At 40.8% G+C, this 25,685-nt stretch overlaps 2 protein-coding genes across 4 annotated transcripts in view; one reads left to right on the forward strand and one right to left on the reverse strand.

Annotated features, from left to right (window-relative positions):
- The window catches only part of SCRN1 (secernin 1), a 44,416-nt gene extending 41,601 nt beyond the window's left edge, over positions 1-2,815 (forward strand). For all 3 annotated transcript variants that reach the window (XM_075143483.1, XM_075143485.1, XM_075143484.1), the window contains exon 9: positions 415-2,815. The gene's annotated coding sequence lies outside the window, so the exon portion shown is untranslated. The remainder of the gene's footprint in view (positions 1-414) is intronic.
- On the reverse strand, positions 1,026-22,463 carry WIPF3 (WAS/WASL interacting protein family member 3). The gene is made up of 7 exons (XM_075140856.1): positions 22,380-22,463; positions 7,658-7,790; positions 6,877-7,005; positions 4,575-5,339; positions 2,876-3,022; positions 2,079-2,180; positions 1,026-1,165 (listed from the first exon to the last, which is right to left on the reverse strand). Exons 1-7 carry the CDS (start codon positions 22,461-22,463, stop codon positions 1,125-1,127), a joined length of 1,401 nt encoding a protein of 466 aa, XP_074996957.1. The 3' UTR covers positions 1,026-1,124.
- Positions 22,464-25,685: the final 3,222 nt, after the last annotated feature.

Genomic DNA, 25,685 nt, shown 5'->3' on the forward strand with positions numbered 1-25,685 from the left:
ATAAGGGTAATTCTTGCTGCAAACAGACATCTTATGACCAGATCTGAACATCTGTGATCCAAAGACCTTACCCCAGGCTGCATATTAAAAGCAGAAGCTCAAGTCTTGTCTGGTGCTAGGTTGTTACTTTTTTCAACCAACTCTATTCAAGGGAGACTGCTTGTTCCATACAGTGTATTTTGGACAATGAATCCTCACTGCTGCAATGGGTGAACAATAGTAGCTCTGGTAGTCTGTTTAAAACGTAGGTGTTGGACCCCTCATCCAAAGGCCTCCTAATTGCTGGGTAAAGCCAGTCTGTCACACAAATGGTAAATACCCACTTTGCCAGCAGGAAAAGACAGGACACATGCCCTTACATACATACTTCATGACGTGTATTCATACACACCATTTTTTTTTTTTTGCTTACAGTAGAACAACATTCTTTCCCTCCAGTTTGGAAAAGTTCTGTCGTCTTTGTCAAGTCCATGACCACCCTACCAAGCTGGGCTTCTTCAGACACTATCCTATAAGGATCTGTAATCAGTAGGAGGTAGGCTCAACAGCAGCCACAACTCCTTGTCATCTCCTTCCTCTTCATGCTTGATAAGAAAAGGATTGTGGGCCCATCTGTTCATGAAAGTGCCATTCTGCTGATATCTGAGGATAGGCAGAATAGAAGAAGTGAAGAAACATACAAAGAGACTAAAGGTATCACATTAGTTTCTGCTAGTTCATTGAAAAATGTCTGAATAACAACTGGAGAATTCCCAAAATACTTAAAAATGATGATGTAAGGGGAAAAATTAATGCAAAAAGTATTCTGAGGTAACATCTGTCAGCATGATAAGAATGAGAATTGTTTCAACACTACAAAGAATTTAAATTTGATGCTGCTTTGCTTAAAAAATATCCATCTATATACAATAATTTAAAAGCCGCTGCTAACATTCCTGTGTTATGTAGGCCAGTTCAAAAAGTATCATTTATATCACTTTTCCAGTTTATAGAAATGTCAGCATTGCAGCACTTGCAATTCAAATATAATCTCTATCACTGTAATGGGGACCCCTTCTGTTTTATATATTATCTTGATGTTCTTCTTTTTTAATACCAATCCAGAGAGCATCAGAAGACTCTTCTCATCTCACGTGTGTTCTTAATGGAGGATTTTTAGAGGGATCTGTAAATAGATAGGACAGGTTTAATCAGAGGTGATAAATACATTTTTTGGATTTGTATTTTGGATGCAGTTCTATAGCAGGGAGGGTGCATTCATCTCATGCCCTTGAACTGAGATATATATTGCTCATGCTCTGTAGCCCTTCAGTAAAAAGTCTTTGATCATACAGTGGATGATTTTGACTGACTGAGGCTGCTATGAAAGTACCTTGGCATGGAAATAAAAAAAAACTTAATGAAAAGTTGGAGGTAAACAGTTGATCTAATAATACAGAAAAGACTGGGGTTTATAAAAAGCAGAATATGGGCATGAGATCTTTTGGCATCTTCAACTACCAGTTTTCAAAGCTGATAGGTGAACTCCTGCTCTTACAACAGTGACCTGATACCATGTTTCTAAGTTAAGGGGGAAGGAGAAAAAAAGCAAGGTTCAGTCAGTCGTTACTTTCCTGACAAGGTTCAGGTTCTAAGTCCCTTTGTTATTCAGGTGTGTAAAACACCATGCATAGGATTTAAATCAAAACACATGATAAAAGATACGGATCAAGTCACCTTCCTTTTGTGATTTCACAAGTTCATGAATAAAAAAAAACAACTCATAGCTGCCTAAGTCTGTTTATGTGTCATCACTGTTTTTAACATCAAGGGCTCTGCAAATCCAACAATGTAAAGAACACAGACTGCATGTCAAGCCACATCGCTTTATTTTTAGCTACTAAGACTTTAAAGTAATTAATTAAGTGCTTTTCCTTGTATCTTTGGTCCCTGTTACCACTGTAACAAATCCCATTCCTCTCTGTGCCTGTGCTAAAGCCCAGTTCTTCACGTTAATGCTAGTTTCTGTTCTTTATTTTCACTCCCTGTTTTTAATCCTGTTGGATAATTATCAGACCTTCTCATGTTTACACACTTACCTCTAGCTATCTTGCTGGGATATATTTTCTGAACTGGCTTGAATTCATCAGGTGGGGGGAAATCTTCCACAGAATGGAAAGTAAATTTAGATTCAAAGTCATCTGGGAAGTTTCAGGGAAATAAACATCAGTGACTGTTAGAGAGATACTTAAAAAAAAAAGAAAAAAAAATTGCCACAAGTAATTTCAATTAAAAATGCTGACTCGGTTTCCCCTGGAACTGATAGTGGCTCACTCCATATAAACAGTCTTGATGAGTACTTTTGTGAGCCATCCAAGTTTTCTAGCTTAATTGGAAGCACTGCTTGGTACTAACTGAAGTTAAGCATCTGGTTGCCGTTCCAGTTTTCTGCCTTGATGATACTGTGGTAGTAGAGGTATTCCTAGGTGGTTTTCAAGCCATTTACGTGTAAGCAAGAATGAATGGCCAATTCATCAGACCACAAAAATAATTCTTAGCAGTCTTTGCTCTATGGTATTGAAGCTACTAAATGTCCATGAACTGGTTTTAAGAATAGTAATATAAGCACACTACAGCAACTTTTTACAGTCTTAAATAATTTTGCAGGTAGTGCATGCTTTTCTTGTCTACTGGATGGTTCAAAACCTTTGTGAAAAAGGCTTAGTTTTCTCTTATTGTATAAGGTTGTACAAAAATTTTTCTAATGGGTCTAGTTATACTACCCTGTTATTGCCATGAGAAAGTCTCGAATGAGTTTTTGAGGTCTGAGACACACACAGGCTTTTGTACTAAAATCATTAACTAAGGCCAAGAGATATAATTTAGATGATATTACCAATGATGTGCATATTTCCATTTTTAAGTGGTGGGTAGGGGTCATGAGCTGTAGCCCAGGCTGAGACTCCAGACTTGCTCGTAAGTTCAGTTGTTGGTGATCTTGCTGGTGGCTGTGGAGGAGTGGCTAGCTTCCCAGCACTGGTTCCTTAAAAAGAAGCAGCAGACTGGCACATAAACATCACCATAACTTAACAAACCCGACAGTAAGCTTTGCACAAAAGTGGAGGGAGTGTAGAAGGAATGCAGTATTTGGGGCAAACTTACCCAGCTATCATAGGGTGCTTCATAGCTGCTGTTTGTCAAGCCTGACCATGGATTTATAGCATTAAGTATTACATTTAAGTCACTATTGGAGTTGGCTGGGGCTTGCTATTTCTAGTTCGAGGGAAAGTCTGACATTCTGAAGTATGGTTTTGCCCGGTCTAGAGGGGAACTATCCTTCCACTTTCACAAGAACAAGCAGTTTCTTTAAGGAAAAAAAAACCAAACCAACACAACCACACTAGATGGTATCTCTAAAAGAAAATCATTTCCTGACACTTTGGTAGCTACGCAGTGGAATTACCATTATTCTTGTGCTTTTCACTGAGGAGTTGCAAGAGGCTTCAAAGTCTACATCTTCTGGGCAGACCTACCACAGGAATTGTGTAAAGGGGAGGGAGCCCAAGGCCTCCAAGTTAGCAGCCTCTCAAAACTGCTTCTCCCCCTAGATAACCAAGAGAAAGGCAGGCTAATTTTATGGAAACCTCAGAAGTTGAACTACCGTGAGAAACAAGCATCTCAATAAAATAACAGTTCATCAGACAGTTCCTGAGCAGCATTAATCACCATCACGAAGCACCTGATCTGCTGTACTTGCACAGCCTTTCCCATGGCTGTCAAAGGGAACCGGTAATCTTTCCCTCAACATGTGGCTGCTAAAATACAGGGTACAGAACATTCTCTTCAGATGTTCCGTATTAAGTAGCTGTCTCCATTTCTCAAACCCACACAGATCTAGGCTCCTTTTTTTTATCATCTTCATTATATCAGAGAAGTCTGCTCAAAGTTCCTTTTACCATCTGCTCAAGGAAACGCTAGCCAATATCCCCACTGGCCAATAGTCAGAGAAACCTTTTGGCCCCGCCACCTTGGCTGCTCCTCTTCGTTGAAAAGCAGAGGGCTGCACCCATATTTGCCTTTGCTCATCTATGGCACTAGCCACACCATCTTTGTTTTAGTCTCTCCTGTAACGTTTCCCAGCCATTGCCAATATTGCTCCAGACTGCAGCAGTAGAGGGACGTCGTGGGTAGGCTGGCACTCGAGCAGCTGCGGATCGGGCAGACTCTGCTGCCCTACCCGAGACTGCTAGGAGACCGCTCCTGAGCTCAGTCATTGCGCTGCTGCAGACACACCACTGCCAACACAAAAGCAAGCAGCAGCCCAGAGGTCCTAAAATGTTGCTTTCAGGGATCAGCATGTTGCTTCCAAGAATCGCAGATTAAACTATATGGCGTGCGTGCCCAGTGCTAAGAAGAGGCTGACATCTCGCGTGCTCATCACAGGCCGCACAACCTACAGGGATTCCTCCCAGGCCTTACCCTTCTGCTACGTGTGCTCTTCACCCCCACCCCTCCAAGCTCTCCGGCCACCAGCGCGATTTCCCCCGCGGGCCACAGGGAGAAAGCCGCCTCCCTTCTCCGAGCGCGGCGCTCACCTGCGCCTCGGCCGGGTCTCTTCTTCCTGGCCTCCGGCACCGCCGCGGGCTGAGGGAGGCCGGGGGTGGGAGGAAGCGGCAGCGACTGAATACTGCTCGGCTTGTGCAGCTGCGACAGCAGGTGGGGAGACTTGGGGGGCAGCGGCGGGGGCACGTCGGCACTGCCGAGCGCGCTGTTAAAGGCGGGGGAGGGCGGAAGGGAGAGCCTGTTTGAGGTCAGGGGGTGCGTGTGGGGCGGAGGAGGAGGTGGGGGGGGCGGCGTGGGAGGTGGGCAATCCCTTCCTTCGGGTGGAGAGGAAGCAGCAGCAGAGAAATCGGTTGTCCTGCCCGGAAACCCACAGGGGGGCACCAGGGGCAGGGGGGGAGGAGGAGGAGGAGGGGGCGGCGGTGGGGGCGGGTGTGAAGCGCCTGCTGGAAACTTAGTGGGTTTGTCAGCCTGAGGAGGAGGGAGCGGGGGCGGAGGAGCAGCGTTCGGGGACGCCCCCTTGGGAGGGCGCTCGGCTGGAGGGGGAAGAGGGGGAGGAGGAGGGAAAGTGAGGGAAGGTTTGCTGGAAGCAGGAGGCGGTGGAGGGGGGGCGGGCAGGCTGGGCCGCCCGGGGCCGGCTCCGGCTCGGGAGGTGCTGGGCGGCTCCGGAGGGACAGCTGCCCTTGGGCCTTCGGCTGGGGGCGAGGGGTTACTGCTCGCCTTTGCAGCGCTGCTGTTCGGTGGGGCGGAGGGCTTGGGAGCTGCTGCTCGGACTCCAGGAAGCTGCCCAGGCCTCCCAGCTGAAAAACAGGTATTGCACATGAGGATTTCGTTCCCACTCATCAGCCAAAACAGTGCAAAGAGCAAGCTCTTCATCTTCCCCTCCCCAGTGGTTACCCTGAGTGATTAAACTAATTCTACCAAAACATCTCATATCCAACAGGTTGCCCCTGGTGTAACGGGGCTTGGGAGGTGAGGTATTCCAGTGGGCACCAGGGACTCTGCTTAGTTATATGATGACCTGCTGAGAGACCCTGCTCCCCTCCCTGTTCCTCAGTTTCTGCAAAATGAGATCGTTTAAGGAGAAGGTGCTTTTCTGCAGAGGCCCGGCGTCCTTCATATCAGCCTCATCTGCCTAGCACAGCCCGCTGAACGTGGATGAGCTGTCTGCTTGGAGGAATCGAGAGTCCTAGTGAAAAGGCCTCAGAGATCACAAGTAGGTTGACACACATCAACTTGCATCCTTGGAGTTAAGTACTTGCTTAAGATTAAAAAATTCACACAAACATTACATAAATCTCAATCCCATAGATAAAAGCCAAGTTCTTAAAAGTAGTGCCTCAAAGGCTTTCCGGAAGACACAGGTGCAAATGTTTCCTTTTCAACAGCAAATGCCCAAAGACTCTTGACCTTACAAAATTTATTTTCCTGAGTAAATGTCAAGGATTTCACGAAGCAAGATGTCAAAAAAGGCATCTCATTCTATATTCACATAGTCTGATAGGCATGGTCATAGTTTCAAGAACAACTCAAAATAGCTGCTGCAGCTGAAACTATGTGAGGAAGCCCAGTCACAACCAGTGCTGCGCATCTCGGGCTTGCCTTCCAGGAAAAAAAAAAACATGCAGGTAGAGCCAAGTTCGGTCTTTCCCTGCAAATGCCTACTTTGCTCTGTGCTGCCTGAGCAGGCACCAGCTGCCCAACAGCACCAGAGGTCATTGCTGTGACTCTAAAAGTCACCCTTCATTGATGCTGCCACTTCCTGAGGCAAAAGCAGCAGTAGGGCTCCCACACATGCCTTCCTCCTGTCTTTGTAGATCAACAATAATCTTCTTTTTCGGGTCAATAAATTACCTTGCTGGATCAAAGCTGTACTTTATAAAATCCAGAGGGCAAAAATCTTAAATATGACTCTTTAAAGTAACACACAAGCCTGTAATACCATGGAAATACACGCTAGTGGAGGGAAGGAGATATGAATTCTTTGCCATTTGTGCTGAAGTTGGTAAACTCAGATTTCAATACTCTATTCGAGGCACAATTAAAAGTTTTCATTAAACTAATTTAAAACGTCTCCATTAAAACTCTATACAATATATTCAATCTCTTTCCTACCCAGTGTAGAGATAGCTTATTATTTACATTTTAAGGAATAAGGCACCTGAGATCTAGAAAGATGATTTCAAGCACATTATTAATTGAGCCCTCCATGGTCACACAATGAACTAAGGGTTCAGAAAAAAAACAATAAAGCAATCAGTAAAGCTAACCCCAAAGTACTTTTATCCCAAATCACAGTTCCCCTTAGCTATTCTTTCATACAAATGAAGCCCTTACCCGACATGTCTCTCTGGCCTGCTGGTCTGAGAACAGGAAAGCCACCAGCAAATAAGCCTCCCAGAGGCTGCTGAGAGCTGCCTTTATTAATGGCTGGATTAACTCCATCTCTGTTAGTTCCTTTGGGTTCTGTTAAAAAGAACCAAAAAACCAGGGTATATCAGAAAGTCATTTCATCCTGCCCTCAGACTGTAAGACTTGGCACCAACAAACATAGCCAAGACCAGACTTTTCCCTCTTTAAGCAGGCTCGGCAAGGAAAGTTATTGTTAATACAGTAAACTACCATTACTCTCTGACCCATATCTTGGAGCACAGCACCCTCTGGTGCTTTTTAATCTCACATCAATAATGACACCAACAGGAAGTTGTGTTAGACAACATGAAGTTTATGCTTCCAGAATTTTTTGGCATTTTTTGTTCTTTTTATCTAATAAAGAACAATTCTTCTGCCAGAGCCAACAATTCCCACTTAAACAATTATTTTATTGAGCAACTCCCAAGGATTTCATTATTCCTGATTTTTTTTGGACAAGGAATGCCTGTTAAAGTGATATCCAATTATGGACTTATTATTAAGCGTTAGTAGTTGTTGATCTCAGAGCAGGATGCAAGTTTAGAAAACTAAACTCCCCCTGCTTTGTGTCCTACAGCCGTATGAAGTTGCAGACCTTTGCTGAACTTCAAACCTGCCCTTCAATCTGAAAACTGTCCAGCTGACCTCCACAACTGAGGCTTCAGCAAAGCTCACCCAGGGACCTTACTCAAGAGCACATACTCACTTTCAATTTGTGGTGCGCTGCGGTCGTTGATTTGAGTCACTTTTCTCAAGCGAGTTCCCTGCTGGATATCAGCTAGCAGCGCGTTTCGTGCTTTTTGTTCTTCCTTTCGCAGTTTTGGTACCTCTGAACTTGCCTGTTGACAGTAAGAACATTAGATGGGAGGTACAGACAAAAATGCATGCTTAGAAAGGACACACAAGCAAACATGGGATAGAAGGTTTGAAATAAACCATCCTTGGCAGCTGTCAGTTCAAAGCCTGTGAGTCGAATCAACAAAACAGCATTCAGTTGTATAGGAGGCAGGAAAGCTGGAGGTCTAAATATAACACAAATCTAATGCTAGCTGTGCTAATACTGTTGAAAGGAAATTAGGGGGCATGCTTAAATGAAATGTGACCTCTTGCTTGGCCATTTGTGGTCTCTGCCCCATAACTCCAGCTCTGACTGCCACTCTCTTTAGCTCTTTTCATGCTATTTATAATGCTTTACAACAAAGATTTTATATGCCACCTTAGAATAAACATCTTTCCTGTTTTATCCACTTTGCTTTAGGAAAAAAGACAGATAAATGCATACTGCACTTATATTTGAATGTGATCATTAACTAATTTAGACTGCCTCTCTGTATTGAAGATTTACACCAGTTCAAGAAGGCTGTCTTTAGAACAATACAATTATATGTATGTTAGTAACTTTTCTAGCCTAACCACGGTCCGTAAATGTAAAGTCAGGTTGTAGTTTAAAGTTTTGTAATAAAACAAAAAAATAATTTTATTCTTTATTCTTATTTCATCAAGTTTCCTGTTATTAAAAAGAAAAAAAAATCAAATCTTTAAAAAGTTTGGACATTTCACTTTCCTGAAGTAGACATAAGCCAACAAAGCTGTTATTTCTAAACCTATCATGTGGTTAACAGCGTGGTCTAACAGAGGGGAATCTTCATGTCAGACAAGCAATGTGCTGCATGTTTCCACATCTACTGCAAATTCCCATAGGTTAGGTAACTTCCTAAAGAGAACGAATACCGGAAATGTTAATGCCCTTAATTTTAGCATCATAGTCATAATAAAACAGAACAATACTGTCACACTTTAAAGAACCCAACTTGGTAATAGCATTCTGAAAGCAAAACAGATGCTTGAAAATACTTAACCAGCTGTTGGATTAATAAAATGTCTAACTTGCGAATCCTAAATGAAGAATTATACCGGTACGATATTGCTTGTGGTTATTTCTGTACTTGGTAAAAGAAAAAAGCAAGCTAGATTTGCAGACCCCTCTAGATGGCACTCCAGATCGCTGCTAATGCCAGCTGCATTCCTGACACCTGATGTAAAAACTCGGAATTATAATCTTGTGACCGATACTGTAACCATATATTATTTAAAAATATTAGAAAAAAATACACTTTGTTACACAGTTTCCTAAGTTGAAACAGTGCTGCCTGCCCTTGTGCTTTCAGGTCAGCGAGTCCCACTGCCCGTTAAGACAGCCCATAAAGGCTCCCTGTGTAAGCAGCGTTAGACCACATACCAGCCGGGAACTATTTCCACTCACATTTTCTGTAAGTTGACAATACTTACTGTGAAAAATGGAAATACCATAACTGGAACAAGGGTGACTCCCCTTCTCACAAAAGCTTTTTACCAGTATCTTGAACTTCACGCCTCTCTACTCCCACTAATGACTTTGCTGTAGCAGGACAACCAGGATCTAAAGGGATCTGATCAAGACCTATGTTTAAAATTAGATCCAGCAGCTGTGTTTTCGTTTCTGGGTTCAAGTGTCTGTATATTATGCCAGCTGTCCACTTCATCTCCCTGATCTACTTCTCTGAGCAGGTAAGCTATTGGAATATAAAGTCTCGACATCCAAATAGCTATTAGGCTAAAATACCCTACTTGTGGCAACTTATATTTGTGAGTGACCCATGACTTGATGTCACTTTAACATGGCTAAGATTATGAATTCATTCACAATTTGTAGCATAAAAAACCAGGAACACTATTCTGCAGGCCTACAATGCAGTGTAACAAGCTGCCTTTCTCTTACGATAGATGCCCTTCCTTCAAGCACAACTCCATCCCACGCCCCAGCTGTTTCTTCTTCCTCCTCGTGTACATAAGAGATACAATCTTCCATCCCAGCCTGGTGGACTCGGGTGATTGATTAGCTGCCGAGTAGCTTGATAGGGATTCTCTTTTTCCATTACAAAGTCAAGATGGTCTGGGGTGTAATGTTGCCTGGTTGCACAGCGGCCAGAGCTCCTTCGGATTTCTCGTTTGCTGCCTGCGCTCCCAAGGCCGGTGACAATTCTTGTCAAGAATCATTTCACCAGGTAAGTATCTCACCCACTCATTTACTGGTGTCCTGCTTTGGAAATTCGTGTTTTTATCATATTGCTTTTTGATACACAATCAGAAAGGAACCTTTCTTCGATTAAGGAATTAATCTTGGATTCACACTCGTGCTATACCTGCAATACATAGTACAACAGATACTAAACGTTTAAGTTGTGTATCAAGAGAAAAATAAAGACAGGAACTCTTACGGGTGTCAAATATTCAACCCTGATCACGTGAAATATAAGTGTTTAAACAGGAAGACAAATACATTTTGAGTCACAGAGGAAAAACAGCTGCAACAAAGAATGTAATTCTTAGGCTGCTTTCTACCACCCCCTCTGCAGGGCAGCCTCATTTATTTACAAAAGGAGAAACATCTCAATCTTTCAATGAAAATCAGAAGGGAAGCAGAGAAGAATGTGAAGATCGTTTGTTTTATCAGATGCCAGAGCTGCCTCAGGTAACACAGAGTGAAATTAAATTCCATACTTTATTTACATGAATTGGTAAGGGAACGGTGGGTTCTCATTACCTTAGTAACCGTTAGGTTATTCTGCTACTATTTCAGACATAAAGAATGGCACATTCAATACATACTTGGAAACAGAACAGAACAAACCACACATGTAAAAAGCCTGAACATAAGAGATCTACTCCCTTCTCATCTCACCAAACTCCACTACTTTTTTCTTCATTGTCCTAAGCTGTCTTCAGCTATGCCATTCAGTAAGGTATAGGATCAATGTTTGGGCTACCTGACAGGTCTCCAAAGTACTTGTAAACAGGAAAATACCATTAAATCACAATATTTAGAGTGATGTTCCAGATTGTAAATCATCAGTGATGGAAATAAACATTTCAAAATTTGCAGATGATGACTTAGACTGGCAGAGAAATGAATAACGAGGACGGCATGGTTATACATAGAGATCTGAATCACCACAACTTGAGGCCATTTGAAAAGTACAACAAACCAAAACATAGCGCTCCTCCACCACTGGGGAAAAAAAAAATACACAATATACAAATACAAAACTGAAAATTACTGGATGAAAAGTTCTGGCCGTACCTCTGAAATGAAAGCCTCACCCAGAGTGCCACAAGCCTGAACCTGTCAGCGGGCTCCAGCAGTGAGTGTGCATGAGCAAGTGTGCCTGACCCCCTAGCACACTGCCCTGGCAAGGAGGGATAGCACCCTCCCCTGATGTATTTTTTCCTTTCAGAAAAATAATGTGAGCAAAAATGGAATTACAAGTTCAGTTCTGGTCTCCAGATCTTTAAAATTATGTTGAAAAACTGAAGATGCACAGGAAAGAGCCAACGTGGTATTCAAAAAGCTGGAGGAAACAGTTCAGATTTTAGCAGCTCAGACTAGTCCGTCAGCCCTGAAGTCTATGTGAGGGGTGGTCTGCCTGCACAACAAAACCTTTACGGGGAAATGATGGTGAGGACTCAGGGTCTGTTAATCCAGCAAAGACAGGCATTTGGTGAATTAATGTAAGACACAGCCAGACAAGCTCTGATCAGAAATCAGCAAGTATGGAAGCAGCCAGGGTGACCATTCCCCGCAGCAAAGGGCTGCAGACGACAGCAGATTATCGATTTCTTGGGGTTTAGATCAAGGCTGGATCCTTTCTGGCAAAAGCGCTTTTCGTGAAGCACAGGTCACTGGGCCCCACACAGAGCTACTTGCTGACATGCAATGCGGGGAGGTAGCCAGTGGTTTGTAACAGTTTCTTCCAGTTTTGGGTTCTGTGAAAGCGAATCATTTTGTTTAGCAGGACAACTGTTTACACTGTATATATGGATCACACAAGGTTCAGCCCTGAATAATCACAATCTTAACAACCTAAACTGGGTTGTATCAGACAAATTAAGATCAGAGAGACTTTTTTAAAGAAAATGGACTGAAATCCATGGCAATGAGCTCCATTTCTGGGTACGTTACTGCTGCGATACTTGCCTCACCTTGGGAAAATTACTTTACATCTTGCAAGATGGATGGGAGCATCAGCTTACCCTCCGGGCTCCTATTCAAGAGGTATACATGCTCAGATACTAAAACGATGTAAATGCAGAATGCACCAGGCATTTGAAAAAGTTCATAGCAGTACTAATTATAGGGAAGTACTAATTATTATCTTTCAGATTTTAAAGAGCACCCCTGCACACAGAAAAGGGGAAATCCTCTGGACTCCAGGCAGGTAGTTCAAGTCAAGCGGATGCATACACTGTCCCATAAATGGGTTATATTTACTCTGATTTTTAAATATGCTCTTTACTGAATTTGCAAAATACTTCAGGGTAGTGTAGACCTTCATAAACATGACAGTTGCAGCAAAAATGTACTTCCCGCCATCTGGACAATCCAGTAGCCAGGCATTTGCGGACCTTTGTTTTAGAATAAACCCATCAGCTAATTAGGAAAAGAGGATCCAGTACTCCAGCTCTATAATAGGTAGGAACCATAAGTAAGATAATATAAAGCACAATTCCATCCAAAGGCACTACATTCTCTTTCATGTCAGAGAACTTATAGTATTGAATATTTATACTCCTCGCATGTAATGAATTGTATCATCACAGTAGATTCCCTTTCCTGGTCACTTTTTACAGGAAACATTGGAAATACAGCTGTGTAGAAAATTTATTTATTTATGTGAGCTAGATAAAAAAACTAAAACAAAAAATAAGTCAAAATACATTTAGCTTATCCCTAACTATCTATCTGGTGAGACATATACCGATAAAATTAAAAATCAATCCATCAATTTGACATGCAGTATTTTATTATGGGCAGAAAGAGAACTCTCTCTTTTGCTGAAAATTTCATGTATTTCTGTGAATCTGGTGTCAATCACCCTTCCTCTCTCCCATGCCCAATTTTTTTCCCCTAGACCAAAAAAAGGATTCAATGCCGAGATCAAGCACAGCTACTGGCAGAAGGCATACACAGAAGGTATATTTTAGTAAAAGAAGAGTTTGAGGACACCCCTTAACAAACCCTTGCTTTCTTATTATTTTTCTCTGCCATGCTCAGCCAAACCTGCACAGACATGGGCTGAGGCATGTGGAAGGATTTTTATTAAATATCGGACATCCTATGAACACTCCAAGCACTGAGGATTTGTTAACAACAGTATAAGGCAAAGGGTTGCTAAAGAGCAATTGTGGTTTTAGAGTCTCTGAAGCGATAGCAGAATAGGGAAGCAGGCTGAGGAATGTAACTATCAGCAGATTAGGTAACGGAATGCAGGTGGGGGAAGCGTTCGCGTGGACACCTGCTTTTGACCAATCTGTGTATATTAAGATTCGTGTGCTTGCTGACTGTAGACCAATAGGGGGACTAGATGTGTGTGTATCTGGGCAGAAGAATGTATATAAACCGAGCTATTTGGGCAATAAAGCAGCATTAACTTGATCACATTGGTCGCTGTGTTGTGTCCGAGACTTCCGCGTCTGCAGAGGCAAGGGATCTTTACCTATGCAACATGCAACACCTCAGGTTTGGCTTTTAAGGAAGGGGAAAGACGTTGCAGCAAGATAAAGAAAGATGAACAGAAAGGACTAAGATAAGGGATGCTTGATCACAGAGACACACATTCATGAAAACAAGAGTTCCTGGGCCAGTCCTGGCCTTATCTGGCATCCAATCTGACATGATTCAGAGACCAAACTTACACTAAGAAATGCAAAAGAAAAAGTCTACAGGCATGGCAATGGGCAATTAAAACCAGCATGTAGAACAGCAGACTGGGCAAAACCAGCAATAGCTGCGTAGGCAATGCAGTCAGTGATGTGAAAGTGCCAAGTCTAGCCAAAGAAACCGTGCATCAACAGTGAGAGACAACTGAAGCGTCTAAACCTTAATTCAAGGACATGCAAAGCATCAAGGAAGAGCCTGAACAACTGGAAATATAACAAAAAAACCCAAATATTATTCCTATATTAACAATAACTGGAATTCTGGTGTAGACAGATAGGACACATATTTGTAGACAAATATGGATTGTTCAGGAAAGAGGACAATAAAGGTGAAGCTAGCTGTGTAACGTTGTACGTGCATCACGCCAGAGATGACTAAGAATATCGAGAGGAAAACACAGCTTGTTTGGGGTTGGTAAATCATCTGAGGAAGTATGATGAGTGTTCTCACGGCCCATATGGCATAGCAAGGCTCTCCAAGTAGGAGAGCATGGAGGGAGAGATGAGAACTGGGTCCCCATCCAGCCATAAAGCTCCTGCTCCCTTGAAGGAAAGCCAGGCACAGGGTTGGTGCTCTCAACAGTCTTGAAGGGCACAGACACAGAGTAAGGGGCCGTAAGGGGCAACATCCTGCTAAAACACCCTTCTGGGAACACTGCTGATGAAAAAGAGTGGACTAAGAGCAGGGGAGACCTGCTTGTGAGCAACTTACTCCATAACGTCCTTCCACTTAACCACAAGCTGCTGACCCCGAGTGTTCCATAAGGAGATCCCTGTAAGCATCAGGACTAATGTATTTAAATGAATTCAACTCTTCAAAGACTGCATCCTTTTCAAAAACAGAACTGACAGAAAAAAAATATTGGCAGTAAGATGCCAGAACATTCAAACAAACTACAATGTAATAATTTTTTATTGAAAGAATGAGGTTGTTTTGGAACAAGGTAGAATATGGAAGATGACCAGAAATCTCTAGTGTAAGCTAGCCAGTATGTCTTCCTTGACATAGCATTGGATTATAAAAGTCATCTATGCATTTGCAGCCCAACAAGAAATCTGAAATGCCAGAGGAACTTGTTTTCCCAAGATCAATCCACTATTACTAGATTAGAATTATGCCAAGTATTCACGATTTTATATTTGCAGCAGAAGCAGTTTGCCCAGGAGGCAAGAGCATTGCTTTTACAAAGAATTCTCAAAGCGGCAGCTAAAGTCTCCCCCAGGAATGTGCTGAGAGATGCAATTGCAACAAAGACCAGGAGCTTATTAAAATAATAAAATAAACCTAGTTTCCAGCAAGTCACAAACAGAGGTACAATAGACAAAAACATTGTCATTCTTCTTGCATTTACTTTAAATATGCACCAGGTGTGGTTTCACTCATGCACTGTCAAATGCAAAATAAAATAATCAAAACAATCCCCACTTCCAGCTTAAGGAAAAATCCAACAAGTCTCAACAACAAAGCACATGACATCTTTTATTTTAAGTATTTTAAATATTTATTTATAAAGAAGCTTGCAAGATCTGGTACGTGCGAGTTTTGATTCATCTATTCACAGTAGAGCCCCTATCTCTGATTTAAAGCTTTTTAATTATGGGAAACCTCGCCACGGTGCAAGACTCCACCTGCACAGTCAATCGCAAGATCAGAGCCACTTCTTGTGTTTCTGGTGTGTAGCATAGGATGAAACTAATTAATTCTTGGCACTTGGTCTACCTGGGTAAAAACGGCAATCTCTCAGCCTTCTAGTAAGTTGAGCTTCAAACGCTTCCCATGCGAGGGGTCACTCTCCAGCCAACATTTTTTCTGAGGGAACCCATATGAGGGGACCTGCCAAATAGCTTCCTGGCAGCTAATGAAGTCATTGTTTCAAGAGAATGACAGGACCAGCATTTCACGATTCCATCTACACCCAGCTCAATAATGATTAACCGTGATCTCGGTCTCGGGAGACTGAAAGTTCTGCAATCTGAACCTGCCGGGTTGAAAAGGTCATCGAGCAATGTGTGTACTTAGATAGGCTGTGTCTACACCAGCCTCGTTCATCAACTTCCAGCAAGGGAAGTACCGTGCAAAAGTTATTACAGCTCTCTTCCCGACGTTTTAGCCACCGCCTAGTCCTGACATTAGTCCCAAATAACGAGGTGTTTCAGCGTTAGCAGAGACGGTGCCTGCTCCGCACTACCATCTACCTGCTTGAAGTGTACCAGTAGACACAATGGCAGGGAACAAAAGATAAAAAAATAGCATAGCAGGAGCTACTCTCTTCTATATCTATATTCCAGTGCTCATTTCAATGAGCACCAGCAATCAACGCCACTGCACCCAATAAAACCCTCTTCATTTTATGTTAGCACCACTCCATCAGACAATGTAAAATCTTGTATACTTAAAGGTTCAATTGCTCCTGCTACAAACGAGCTTATTAATAAGGGGGTACTTAAAGTTTTCCAGTGTGGGTTGCTAAGTTTTTGTACCTGAATGCAAAAATGCACAGAATCAATATGATGATTTATACCTGCTGGGCCATTAGCTTTTCTGTGGGTATTTAACTTACTGACATCCACATTTTAAACATAAATCCTGGCTGTTCTTTCACTAAAAGAAAATACGCAGTAATAGAAGCCACCAAAATGGAGGCAGTATAAAATCAAAACTACTCTGAAATTGTTTCCCAGCAGTTCAGAAAGATCACAAGTCAGATACCAAAAATACCCTGAGACTGGCTTCAAAAAATAATTTTGAACTTCACCTTCTGATTTCTAAATTTTTGGGATTCAAATTCCCAAGATTTCCTCTTCATCAATTAAAACAGAAGTGAAAATTCTTACATAAACAAGAAAACCTGAGGCTCTGGCATTGCAATGAAAATGTCAAACAGCACAAGGCTGAAAATACTGCTGTGGGAGCTGGTGACACTACCGCTATTTATTCTCTCTGTCTACCATAGCAGGGCCCCCAGAGTGACAAGGGCTATTATGAGCAGTGATAACAAAATATTCAACATGTGACAACCTACATGTATCACAGTTTAATCTCACTCTGTTCGAAGAACGCAAGGCTATTTGTCCTACCCAGTTACCTGTGTAGAAGCTACTGATCGCTCTGAAACGCCTTTTAGCATCCATGCAAAATTACGGTCAGCCCAAGATGGGAAAATAGCGAGAAACTAACATTTCTTGCAATGCCACCTTTCAGCCACGCAGAGAAGTCCAACTCAAGTATCGCCATAATTCTGGGTTCTCTTTTAATTAAAAGGCTACAAGTGTATTGACAGATTTTAATATTAATTTATTATGTCGCCACTACATACACTACAGATGGGTACTGATTTTTCAGGGCAATATTACCTTGTGATTAGAATGGTAAACTAACCTAATAGGTCTCTGCAGCTAGGTGGTTTCTAGTACCTGGGTGTGATCATTTACAGCAGGTTCCTCTGCGATACGTTGCGATTTCCATACTTTTATATGGAAAATTATACAGATGAAAAACAGACAGCAAGAATAAGAAAAATAAAAATAAATTTAAATGCTTTCCATTCCATTCAGACAACATGTACAACACACGACATTATGGAGAAACCTGCAAAACAGAACTCGCCACTTAAATACATTAAAAGTGGTGACCTAAGAGATCTCAAGTAAATCATTCAAGAAGATTAGCGCATATGAATACATGCAGTACATGCCCCTGTACCTGTCCAAATGAAACACATGGACAATGCCAACCTAGTATTTACGGGTTTTTTACATCTTCCCCACCTTTCATAGCTCCCACTTACCCTTTCTGTATTTGTTGACTACAAGAGTAGAAGGCTACAGCAGCAAGAGTTCGAGACGCCGTAGCTATGAAATCCCACATTTTCCATTATCTGAAAATCAAGTCAAATAAACCACACAAAGACATGACATTTTTTCTACATAATTGCCCCTCACTTCTTTATGAAAGCAGACTGGTGTGGGATGTGATACATTATTAAAACACTATAAATCAGTTCCTTTATTTTGGCTGGAACAAAGCATTCTGAAAAATTCCAGCTGCACCTTGCCCAGCCCTTAGCACAGCCTGTCTGATGGCCAGTCATCAGCAAGATTACCAAGCCTGCACTCTCTCTCACTCAGGTATGTTTTACCTAGCAGCAATAAATATTATGATTTAGTATCTCCTGACCTAATGACTTCATGAAAAAGTACTAAATATCATCTTACTCACAGCTCGCATAAAATTTTAATAAACACATTCCTACATATTTTGTAATTGGCACTACGCATGATTCTGTTCTTTCAGTGTTACGCCTGCAGGACTAGGGGTCTGAATGAAAACTTGAGAAATTACCTTAATTTTTACAATAAATAACTAGCAAGCACACACACACATTTATGCATACACACACTTATAGGTGCACATTCTCTCATATTGTATTTGGTAAGACCAAATCAAAATACCATAAATCATCATTATCTTCAGCCAAGCTGTTTTACATACGTTGTTTTTTCTCTTTCCAAAGAACGGTAGCGCTAAATGTCATAGGAGCAAAACCAACTCCCACACAACTTCAGATAAGCACTGTAGCTCTCTGAATTTCTTGGGAAGGTTGAAGGAAACAGCTCAACAAGGTTTGCACTCTGACAACTGCATGAAGGAGGGAAAAAAAACATCCCCCCAAGGAAAACTATCAGCTGATGTTTTTCTTAACCTTGGAAATCCTACCTCTGTGTAAATTACACATTTATCACAGTGTTATACCATGAGGAATTGCTTTTCTGAGTTTTTTATTACAAGAGTAGAAAATAAGGTCAGAATAACAAACTTGGTAAACACTGACATACGTTTATCTACAACAGGAATTGTATTTCTTTTCTTTTTTTTTTTAAACTAAATAAGAGTGAGGTAATTATTAAGATTAATCTACACGCCAGTCTAGCATTCAGCATTATTTCAAGTTTCGCATTTCTCTCACAAAAGCAAGCATATTCCTTTCTTCTCCTGCTCTCCTAGTTTTCAGTATGCCAATAAGGCAAATAAACTCCTGGTTCTACTTTAGGCTTTAATCATCTGATTAATGTTGTAATTTTGGGGGTTAATTTCTATGCTAAGACTTTAATAATAACAATTCTAAAGAGAATAGAAGTATTTTCTTAAACTCCACAAACATATGAGTCATTAAACAAACATCTCTGAATAAGGCACAACCCAGCAGGGCTGCCACACATACACACTTCCTTCAATATTAACATTTTAATAGGTGATGACTGATCATAACATTAGGAATTCAAATGTACAGACAAAGGCAGCACAGCAGTAAGCAGCCTCCACTGCACGTAAAAAGTGAACATCGTTTATCAAAGCAAAATTCTCTCTTGATCCTCTCTTGGGAGATTAAGCAGAGAAAATTTTTAATCCATCTCAGTGGTGGTATCTACTTCTGGAAATACGACAGCCAAAACAAACCAGAATGCCTGATATGCCAAACTAAAAAGCAAAAGGGATAAAAGAAATAGAGTGGGAACAAAAAGAAGTTTTTCAGAAGCAGAAAGCTTTAAAGAACAACAACAACAACAAAAAACGAAACAAAAAACTATGAAAAACCCACCCTATGTGGTGCACGTATGCCTATAAAATTGAAAGAGCTTTAGGACAGACATCCCGATGCCTCCTTGCTAAGTTTCCTTTATTAGAGTGGAGGGGAAAAGGGAAAGAGAAGAGATCTGAATTCTGTAAGCCACTGCCAGAAAATGTGTTGGGGCACAGTTTTATTCTGAGCATTTGAAGACATGCTCAATTAATCCAATTAGCTATACTTACATTTTGACTCAGCGACCTACATCTGCTATTGCAGATACCCTACCATTCCCTCCTGAAAAATCCACTTCGTTTTCTTTTAAGTGTGCTGTAACAGCCAGTAGCTTTTCAGCTGTGGGGCACAGGTGGCTCCTGGCATGTCTTAAATACCATCTCCAAATCACTTTAGTATTGCCTTGCAACAACTTTTGTGAGCAGAATTCAGTACGAGTACTTACAGAATATCTGCAAGTCCAAAATCTTTGAAAACAGTAGAAAAGAACCTAACTTTCTCCTGCCTTAAGAGGGAGTTAACAGTACAAAAAAGTCAAGTGCCAACAGTGCTTAGGATTTCAATGACGTAAGGCTGCAAAATCATTTGGGAGCATGGTTCATAATATTCACTAAGAAAATGTGCAGAAAAAAAAGGTAATGACTATTTCTGCTAAAAATCTCTTATGAAAGGAAGAGAAAAGTACGGCTATTATCCATATAATCAGAAAAGCAAGACAAGTCTATGGTACCCATGCATTAGTATCATGCAGAAAAAAAGGATTCTAAAACCTCAACCTACACACAGACATTTCTCTTTCAACCTAGATCAAGTGAGTTAAACCAGTGGATTGCCTGCATATCAATACCACAATTAAAACCTAACTTTTATTTGCTAACATGTAAAGATTACTCTGGTTTAATTCTATCAGTATAATAAAAATCACAGTGCTGTTTACTTTGGAACATTGCCAGGTGTTGGCCAAATAAAACTTAGTTGTTTTGAAGGTTTTCCTTAAACCTATGGGCCTGTTAGAATTTTTCTTCTTCCATCCTCCAACTGTAGATTTAGCAGCTGTAACAACAGCTGGGCAGTTTAGCAGCTGTAAAAGACAGATGCCAAATTCTAGAAAATAGCTTCCTAGTAAAAGAAAATAGGTCTGTAGCAAGTTTTCATGGATTCCCCAATTATAAGATTTTACTCTGCAACTTGGCACCAACTGGAGAGCTGACTCTCTCTCATACTGCGCTTTTGCTGAACCCACCAGGCAGACTACAGATCCTCTCAAAGTTAGCCCTCTCTGATTCAGTTTTGACAGGGAAAAATCCTTTTGCTGTTACAGAAGAAACAATGTTCTGTCACATTATTTTACTAATTCTTTATGTTGGTTCATGTGCTTTTTATAGTGTCAACACTTGGAAAGCTTTAACATCAGACATTAATCAGAAATACGTTTAGTTTGTATCATATCACCACGATAAAACTGACCCTAAATTCTGTATGTCTTATGTGCAGAAGATCACATTTGAAATAGAATGATCTAACTAAGATATGGAAATACAGTATAAGCCTTCTTGTATCAAAACCCTATCATAGTAGTGGTTTTAAGCATCAGAAAAGGAGGGGAAACAAAAAAACAACCTTATTCATACTGGTCCTTAGGGGTCCTCTTAGCTTTCTCAAGTCTTTTACAATTGGCATACGTTAGGGGAGTCTAAAAATGTCTCTAGATACTTATTGAGCTAAATTTATTAGGATAACACTTGCAGCTTCTGTTGACTTTAATTGCAGTAGTTGTGGGCATTAAGTTGCTCACAAAATTCAGCCCACAAATTTCAGTATCTAACTATAGGTTGTGTATCAACCCAGAAGAGCTGCTAATTGAAAACACTACTCATGGTGCCCAAAGTTAAAACAGAATGATAAAAGGAAGCAAGCACTGCTTATTTCATGTGCCGTCTTTATCTTCCTCCTCTTCATCGCCACAATTCATCGAGAGTTTTACAAAATGGTTCAGACTGCAAAAGTAGCAGAGAGAAACATGCAAGGGAACCTCTTCCTGGAAGAAGATAATATAAGAACATTATCAAACAAAATCAACAGACCTTCATGCGAACAAAACAGAGATGCCAGAGAATGCAAGGGAGAAAGTAAGTTCTTAAAAAAAAAAAAAAAAAAAAAAATTTGAAGTACATTTGAAGTACCACATACTGTTTTGCTACAGGGACTAATATACACTGCAAATAAGTACAGCAGTGACAGAAAAAGACATGAAAAAAATCAAGAGAGATTTTATGTCTTGAACACAACCATGCCAGGTTTCACTATTTCAAAAACAGTCTAAGAATTTTGACGCAGAAACAGGCTATGAACAAATGATTGCAGAATAGAAGGAATGACTTAAACATGTTTTATCATAGGTACAATAATTGACTGTGAAGGTATGAAAGTGTAATACCCTGGAACTCCACTCAGAGCATCCTCCTTTTATTGCAAATGTGCTGGCAGGGCACATGTTCTACTTCATGACACACAGAGTAATGATCTGTTACAAGCAGTAATTGTTCCTGCGCATGTATAAAAGCATATTGTGCTGCATCCCCAGGAAGACGGCATATGCTACAAACAGCAACACCTACAGCTGAACACTGTGAGTCTTAATAGAAGCTGTAAGAAAGAGGATGAAGAAATTAACACTTACCACCTGCACATTACCAATACAAAAATTAGTTCCCTGTGGCTGGAGAAGTATTCACAAATGTTAAATTCTTACCACATGTATTCTAATGCAATCGTCTCCAAACTTTTTGATCCCATACCCCTAGCAGTAAACAAATTTTTGAGCATGCACCCCAATATACGTTTATTTATTTATTTATAAATTATACACATGTATGACTGAAGTTCTAATATTTTCTTCCCGCACCCCAATGGATCATCTCATGCACCCCACTTTAGAGACCACAGCTCTAATGAACGGAAGAATAAAAACCAGCAAAACAAGCATCTGCCCCAGATATTTGCTATGAATATCCACACCAAAATTCTGAGGGCTCTGGGATGGCTACTATAACTAAGCTTTTGGTAATAGAGACGAAAAGTCAATCTTACCAGAGGCGGTGGTGGAGGGAGCCCTCCAGAAGGTGGTGGAGGCGGTGGAGGAGGAGGTGGTGGCGGTGGCGGCGGCACAGGCATCCGTTAAGATTTCTAGCTTCACACAGTTATGAAAAATATAGCCAAAGTCTATGTCCTTGAGGGGAAGGAAGGGAGGAGAAAGAAAAGTGGGAAAAATAAAAAATAAAAAAAAAAAAAAGAAGAGGAACGTGTTTATACACTGCAAGCTGAAGATCAGCCAAATCTCTAGCTCTCAGCAGACTGAAGACTTTTATACTGCACTGCTTCCAAACCTACAGTACGAACAGCCTCATTATATTTCTCTGATGACAACATTCATCTAAAGAGCAAGCTCACAGATCTGGACAAGTGCCATGAATACCAAATGCATAGATGCCAGCCTCTCCAGCTTTAACTATTACGCCTTGCCTTAATCTAGCCCATAGCCCTGAAATGCAATTCTGCAGAGAACAAATCACAGTCAACCACATGTAGACACTCCTGCTGGGACAAAAACTCCGTTGACTTTAAGTCTGAGTTTTGCTGCTCTAAGGATAGAGTAAGGAACTTTGTAAAGTTCACTGGACTTGCTCCAATGTTACAAAAAAAGAAAAAAGAAAAAAAGAAAAAAAAAAGGCAGGATTGAATAATAAATGAAGAAATAATTCTACAAATTAAAGTTTCTTTAAATAATTCTATTACCAAATGACATCATATAAGAACCAAGCATTTCAAGTATTAAAGTCACATGTGTTTTTTAAATGCTAACTTTTCACAATTTAGTAATACACTGACTAAAAAGACACATATCTTCCAACAAAAGCTGCATGTTGTTGGTTTGGTTTTGGTTGGGGTTTTTTTGGTGGTTTTTTTTTTTAAATCTCCTGCAGAATGACAGGGCATCACTCACTGATTTTCATCTCTAACCCAGCCCCCGACATGATTGCATCTCAGTCTGAAGTCATCTGTAAAGTTAACAGGCAACCCCTGTACTTCATCAGTAAAATTGCAAATGAAAGTACTAGGCAGTGCCAAAGAGACCCCTCTGCAAGCCATACTTGATAAGTTCTTTTATTTTGACAGTGACTCTTGGATAAATGCTCCAAACATCGTTTTACATCTAGTTTTATGTCCATCGTGTAATGACTGTCTTCTGAGACTCTTCACAATGTCATGCAAAACAGTGTCAAAAGCCCTACAATATCACAAATTCTGACATCCGCTATTTCTTTCCTTACTGTAAGGCTTTATCTTAGCAGGAAATTACATTGATTTGACACATTTGTTCTTTATACATCTCTGTAGATCATAATTTGTTTTCTCATCTCCTCCAAGTATTTAGAAACATTTTACTCATTTAGACGTTTTCCTTGAAATTTATGTTAAGTTGAAAGAACTACAATTCCCAGGCCCGACTCCCCTCATCCTTCCCTTCTTTTTTAAAAGCAGGCACTCTGTTTAAGCTTTTCCAGCTGCCTGAAACCTTTCGGTCAAGTAATTTAAGAATCACCCGTGCAAGCAGGAGAAATGAGACAGTTCAATCTGGAGAGCTTCAGGAGAGAGGACAAGACAGAAATGAGGCAAGTTACAATCTTTAGGGGAATACTTGGCTGTTTTGTTACAGAGGGATAGATTAGAAAAGGCAATGAAGTTAAAAGGTACATGCAGCCTTGTCCACTTCCTAGCAAGTGTATGTGAACTATACCCAGACAATATCCGAGTATTTTCCTTTTGCTGTATCTTGTAAAATACTTTATGGGAGATCGATCAAAAGTTAACTATGCAGAGCCTCTGCAACATTTGCTTTCTCCCTTCAGAGATTGCTATGCAAAGGATGAGCATATCAAAGCACTCTGGATCTGTAACAGAATTGGTTACAATCACTTCAATATTGGCTTAGCAAAGCTTTCCAAGAAAGCCGGCATTGCAGCATCTCCACCACTCCACCCTCACTGTTGCCCTGTGCAAAAAACTATTATCAGAAGATATCTCTTTTCCTCAATTAAGTCATTCAAAAACACGGACATAAGGAGAATGAGTCTCCCCTGCTAATAATATGTTTCGGGTTAGTATCTTCCTACCCTACAATACAGGCCTTTTGTCTTCATTAAGGATTTAGATTGGGAAATATGCTCTTAGTCAAATTAGAAAAAAAATACAACCCACGCTTCTGTGGCAGACCATGTGCATGGCAGCAGGAGGTAAAGCACACTGGAGGCGAGCAGCAGTGGGAGAAAGGAAATGGGAAGCAGCTTTTGGTATTTAGAAGTCAATCTTGCATCTGAAATGCAATCAGTTGACTTTTCTATCTGCCTCTCTCGCCAGTCCTAGCCCCAGCACCCATTCCTCCAAAAGATGCAGCCTAAGCTCCAGAAGCAGAAACTGTGTGGCCATCTACAACCCAAAATTCAGTGCATAGGAGGTGTTCGCTTCACCATGTATCCCGCTCCCCTATCCTGAATCCTTTGTCCAATGACACAAGAGAAGAATGCATTTTGGGGGCTGTAACCCACAACCCTTGAATGAAATATTGGAGATGCCCTATAGCTTTGCTCCCATGCTGTTTTGAATTGTCTACAAATGAACTACCTTTCAGAAAATTCTGCGTACATGCCTTCCTTTGTCTCTTATCACAAATTCAGAGGCTCAATGTCCTGACCTTGATGCTTTTTTGTGCACACAGACAAATTCAGATGTTTTTTATACCAATACTATTACAGTGTGAAGGTGATCACATCTAATACCCACACAATGAAGAAACATTCTCCACGTAAGGGTTCTATTTGTTCAAGCGAGCTTTGGAAGAAGGAGTGCTGTCATTCACACAAGCAGACACTGATAGTAAAGACAGACTGTATGTAGATAAAGGTAGGCATCTTCAAACTAACTTACAATAAAAAAACCTGGCTCTTAAAATTTAGTCATAACTGCATGATCTACACATTTTAATATGTAGGACTGCGTATGAGAATCTTTTTTGTATCACTGCACCTATCTCACTTACATGGTTTGTATTTAAATAAAATTATGGAGAAGACTGCAACACTTCCAATATATCAGCACACGTTATTTGGAAGCCTCTATTCCTTGGTTAAAGGCTGTATTTCATTTGCCTCTCCCCCCCTCATCAAGTTGCTAGTTATAATATGGTTGGCAATTTCAGACAATAGCTTCAGAACATGCCAGGGTTAATGGATTTGCACATTATAAGCTAAATAAATTCTGAATTAAAAACCAAAAAGGAGTATCATGTTGATCTGTTCTAGTGTCTGTTAAGAGCCAGACAAGAGGGAAATGCCACGA

This window comes from Calonectris borealis, chromosome 2, assembly GCF_964195595.1.
Source record: "Calonectris borealis chromosome 2, bCalBor7.hap1.2, whole genome shotgun sequence".
In the NCBI taxonomy this organism is placed as follows: Eukaryota; Metazoa; Chordata; class Aves; order Procellariiformes; family Procellariidae; genus Calonectris; species Calonectris borealis.

Coding starts and splice junctions, on each gene's coding strand:
- WIPF3 (XM_075140856.1), bottom strand. CDS start 22,463: ATGCCTGTGCCGCCGCCACCGCCACCACCTCCTCCTCCACCGCCTCCA. Junction 7,791..22,379: donor TCCCTCCACCACCGCCTCTG/GTAAGATTGACT, acceptor TACTGTCAACAG/GCAAGTTCAGAGGTACCAAA. Junction 2,181..2,875: donor TGGAAATATGCACATCATTG/GTAATATCATCT, acceptor GAAACTTCCCAG/ATGACTTTGAATCTAAATTT.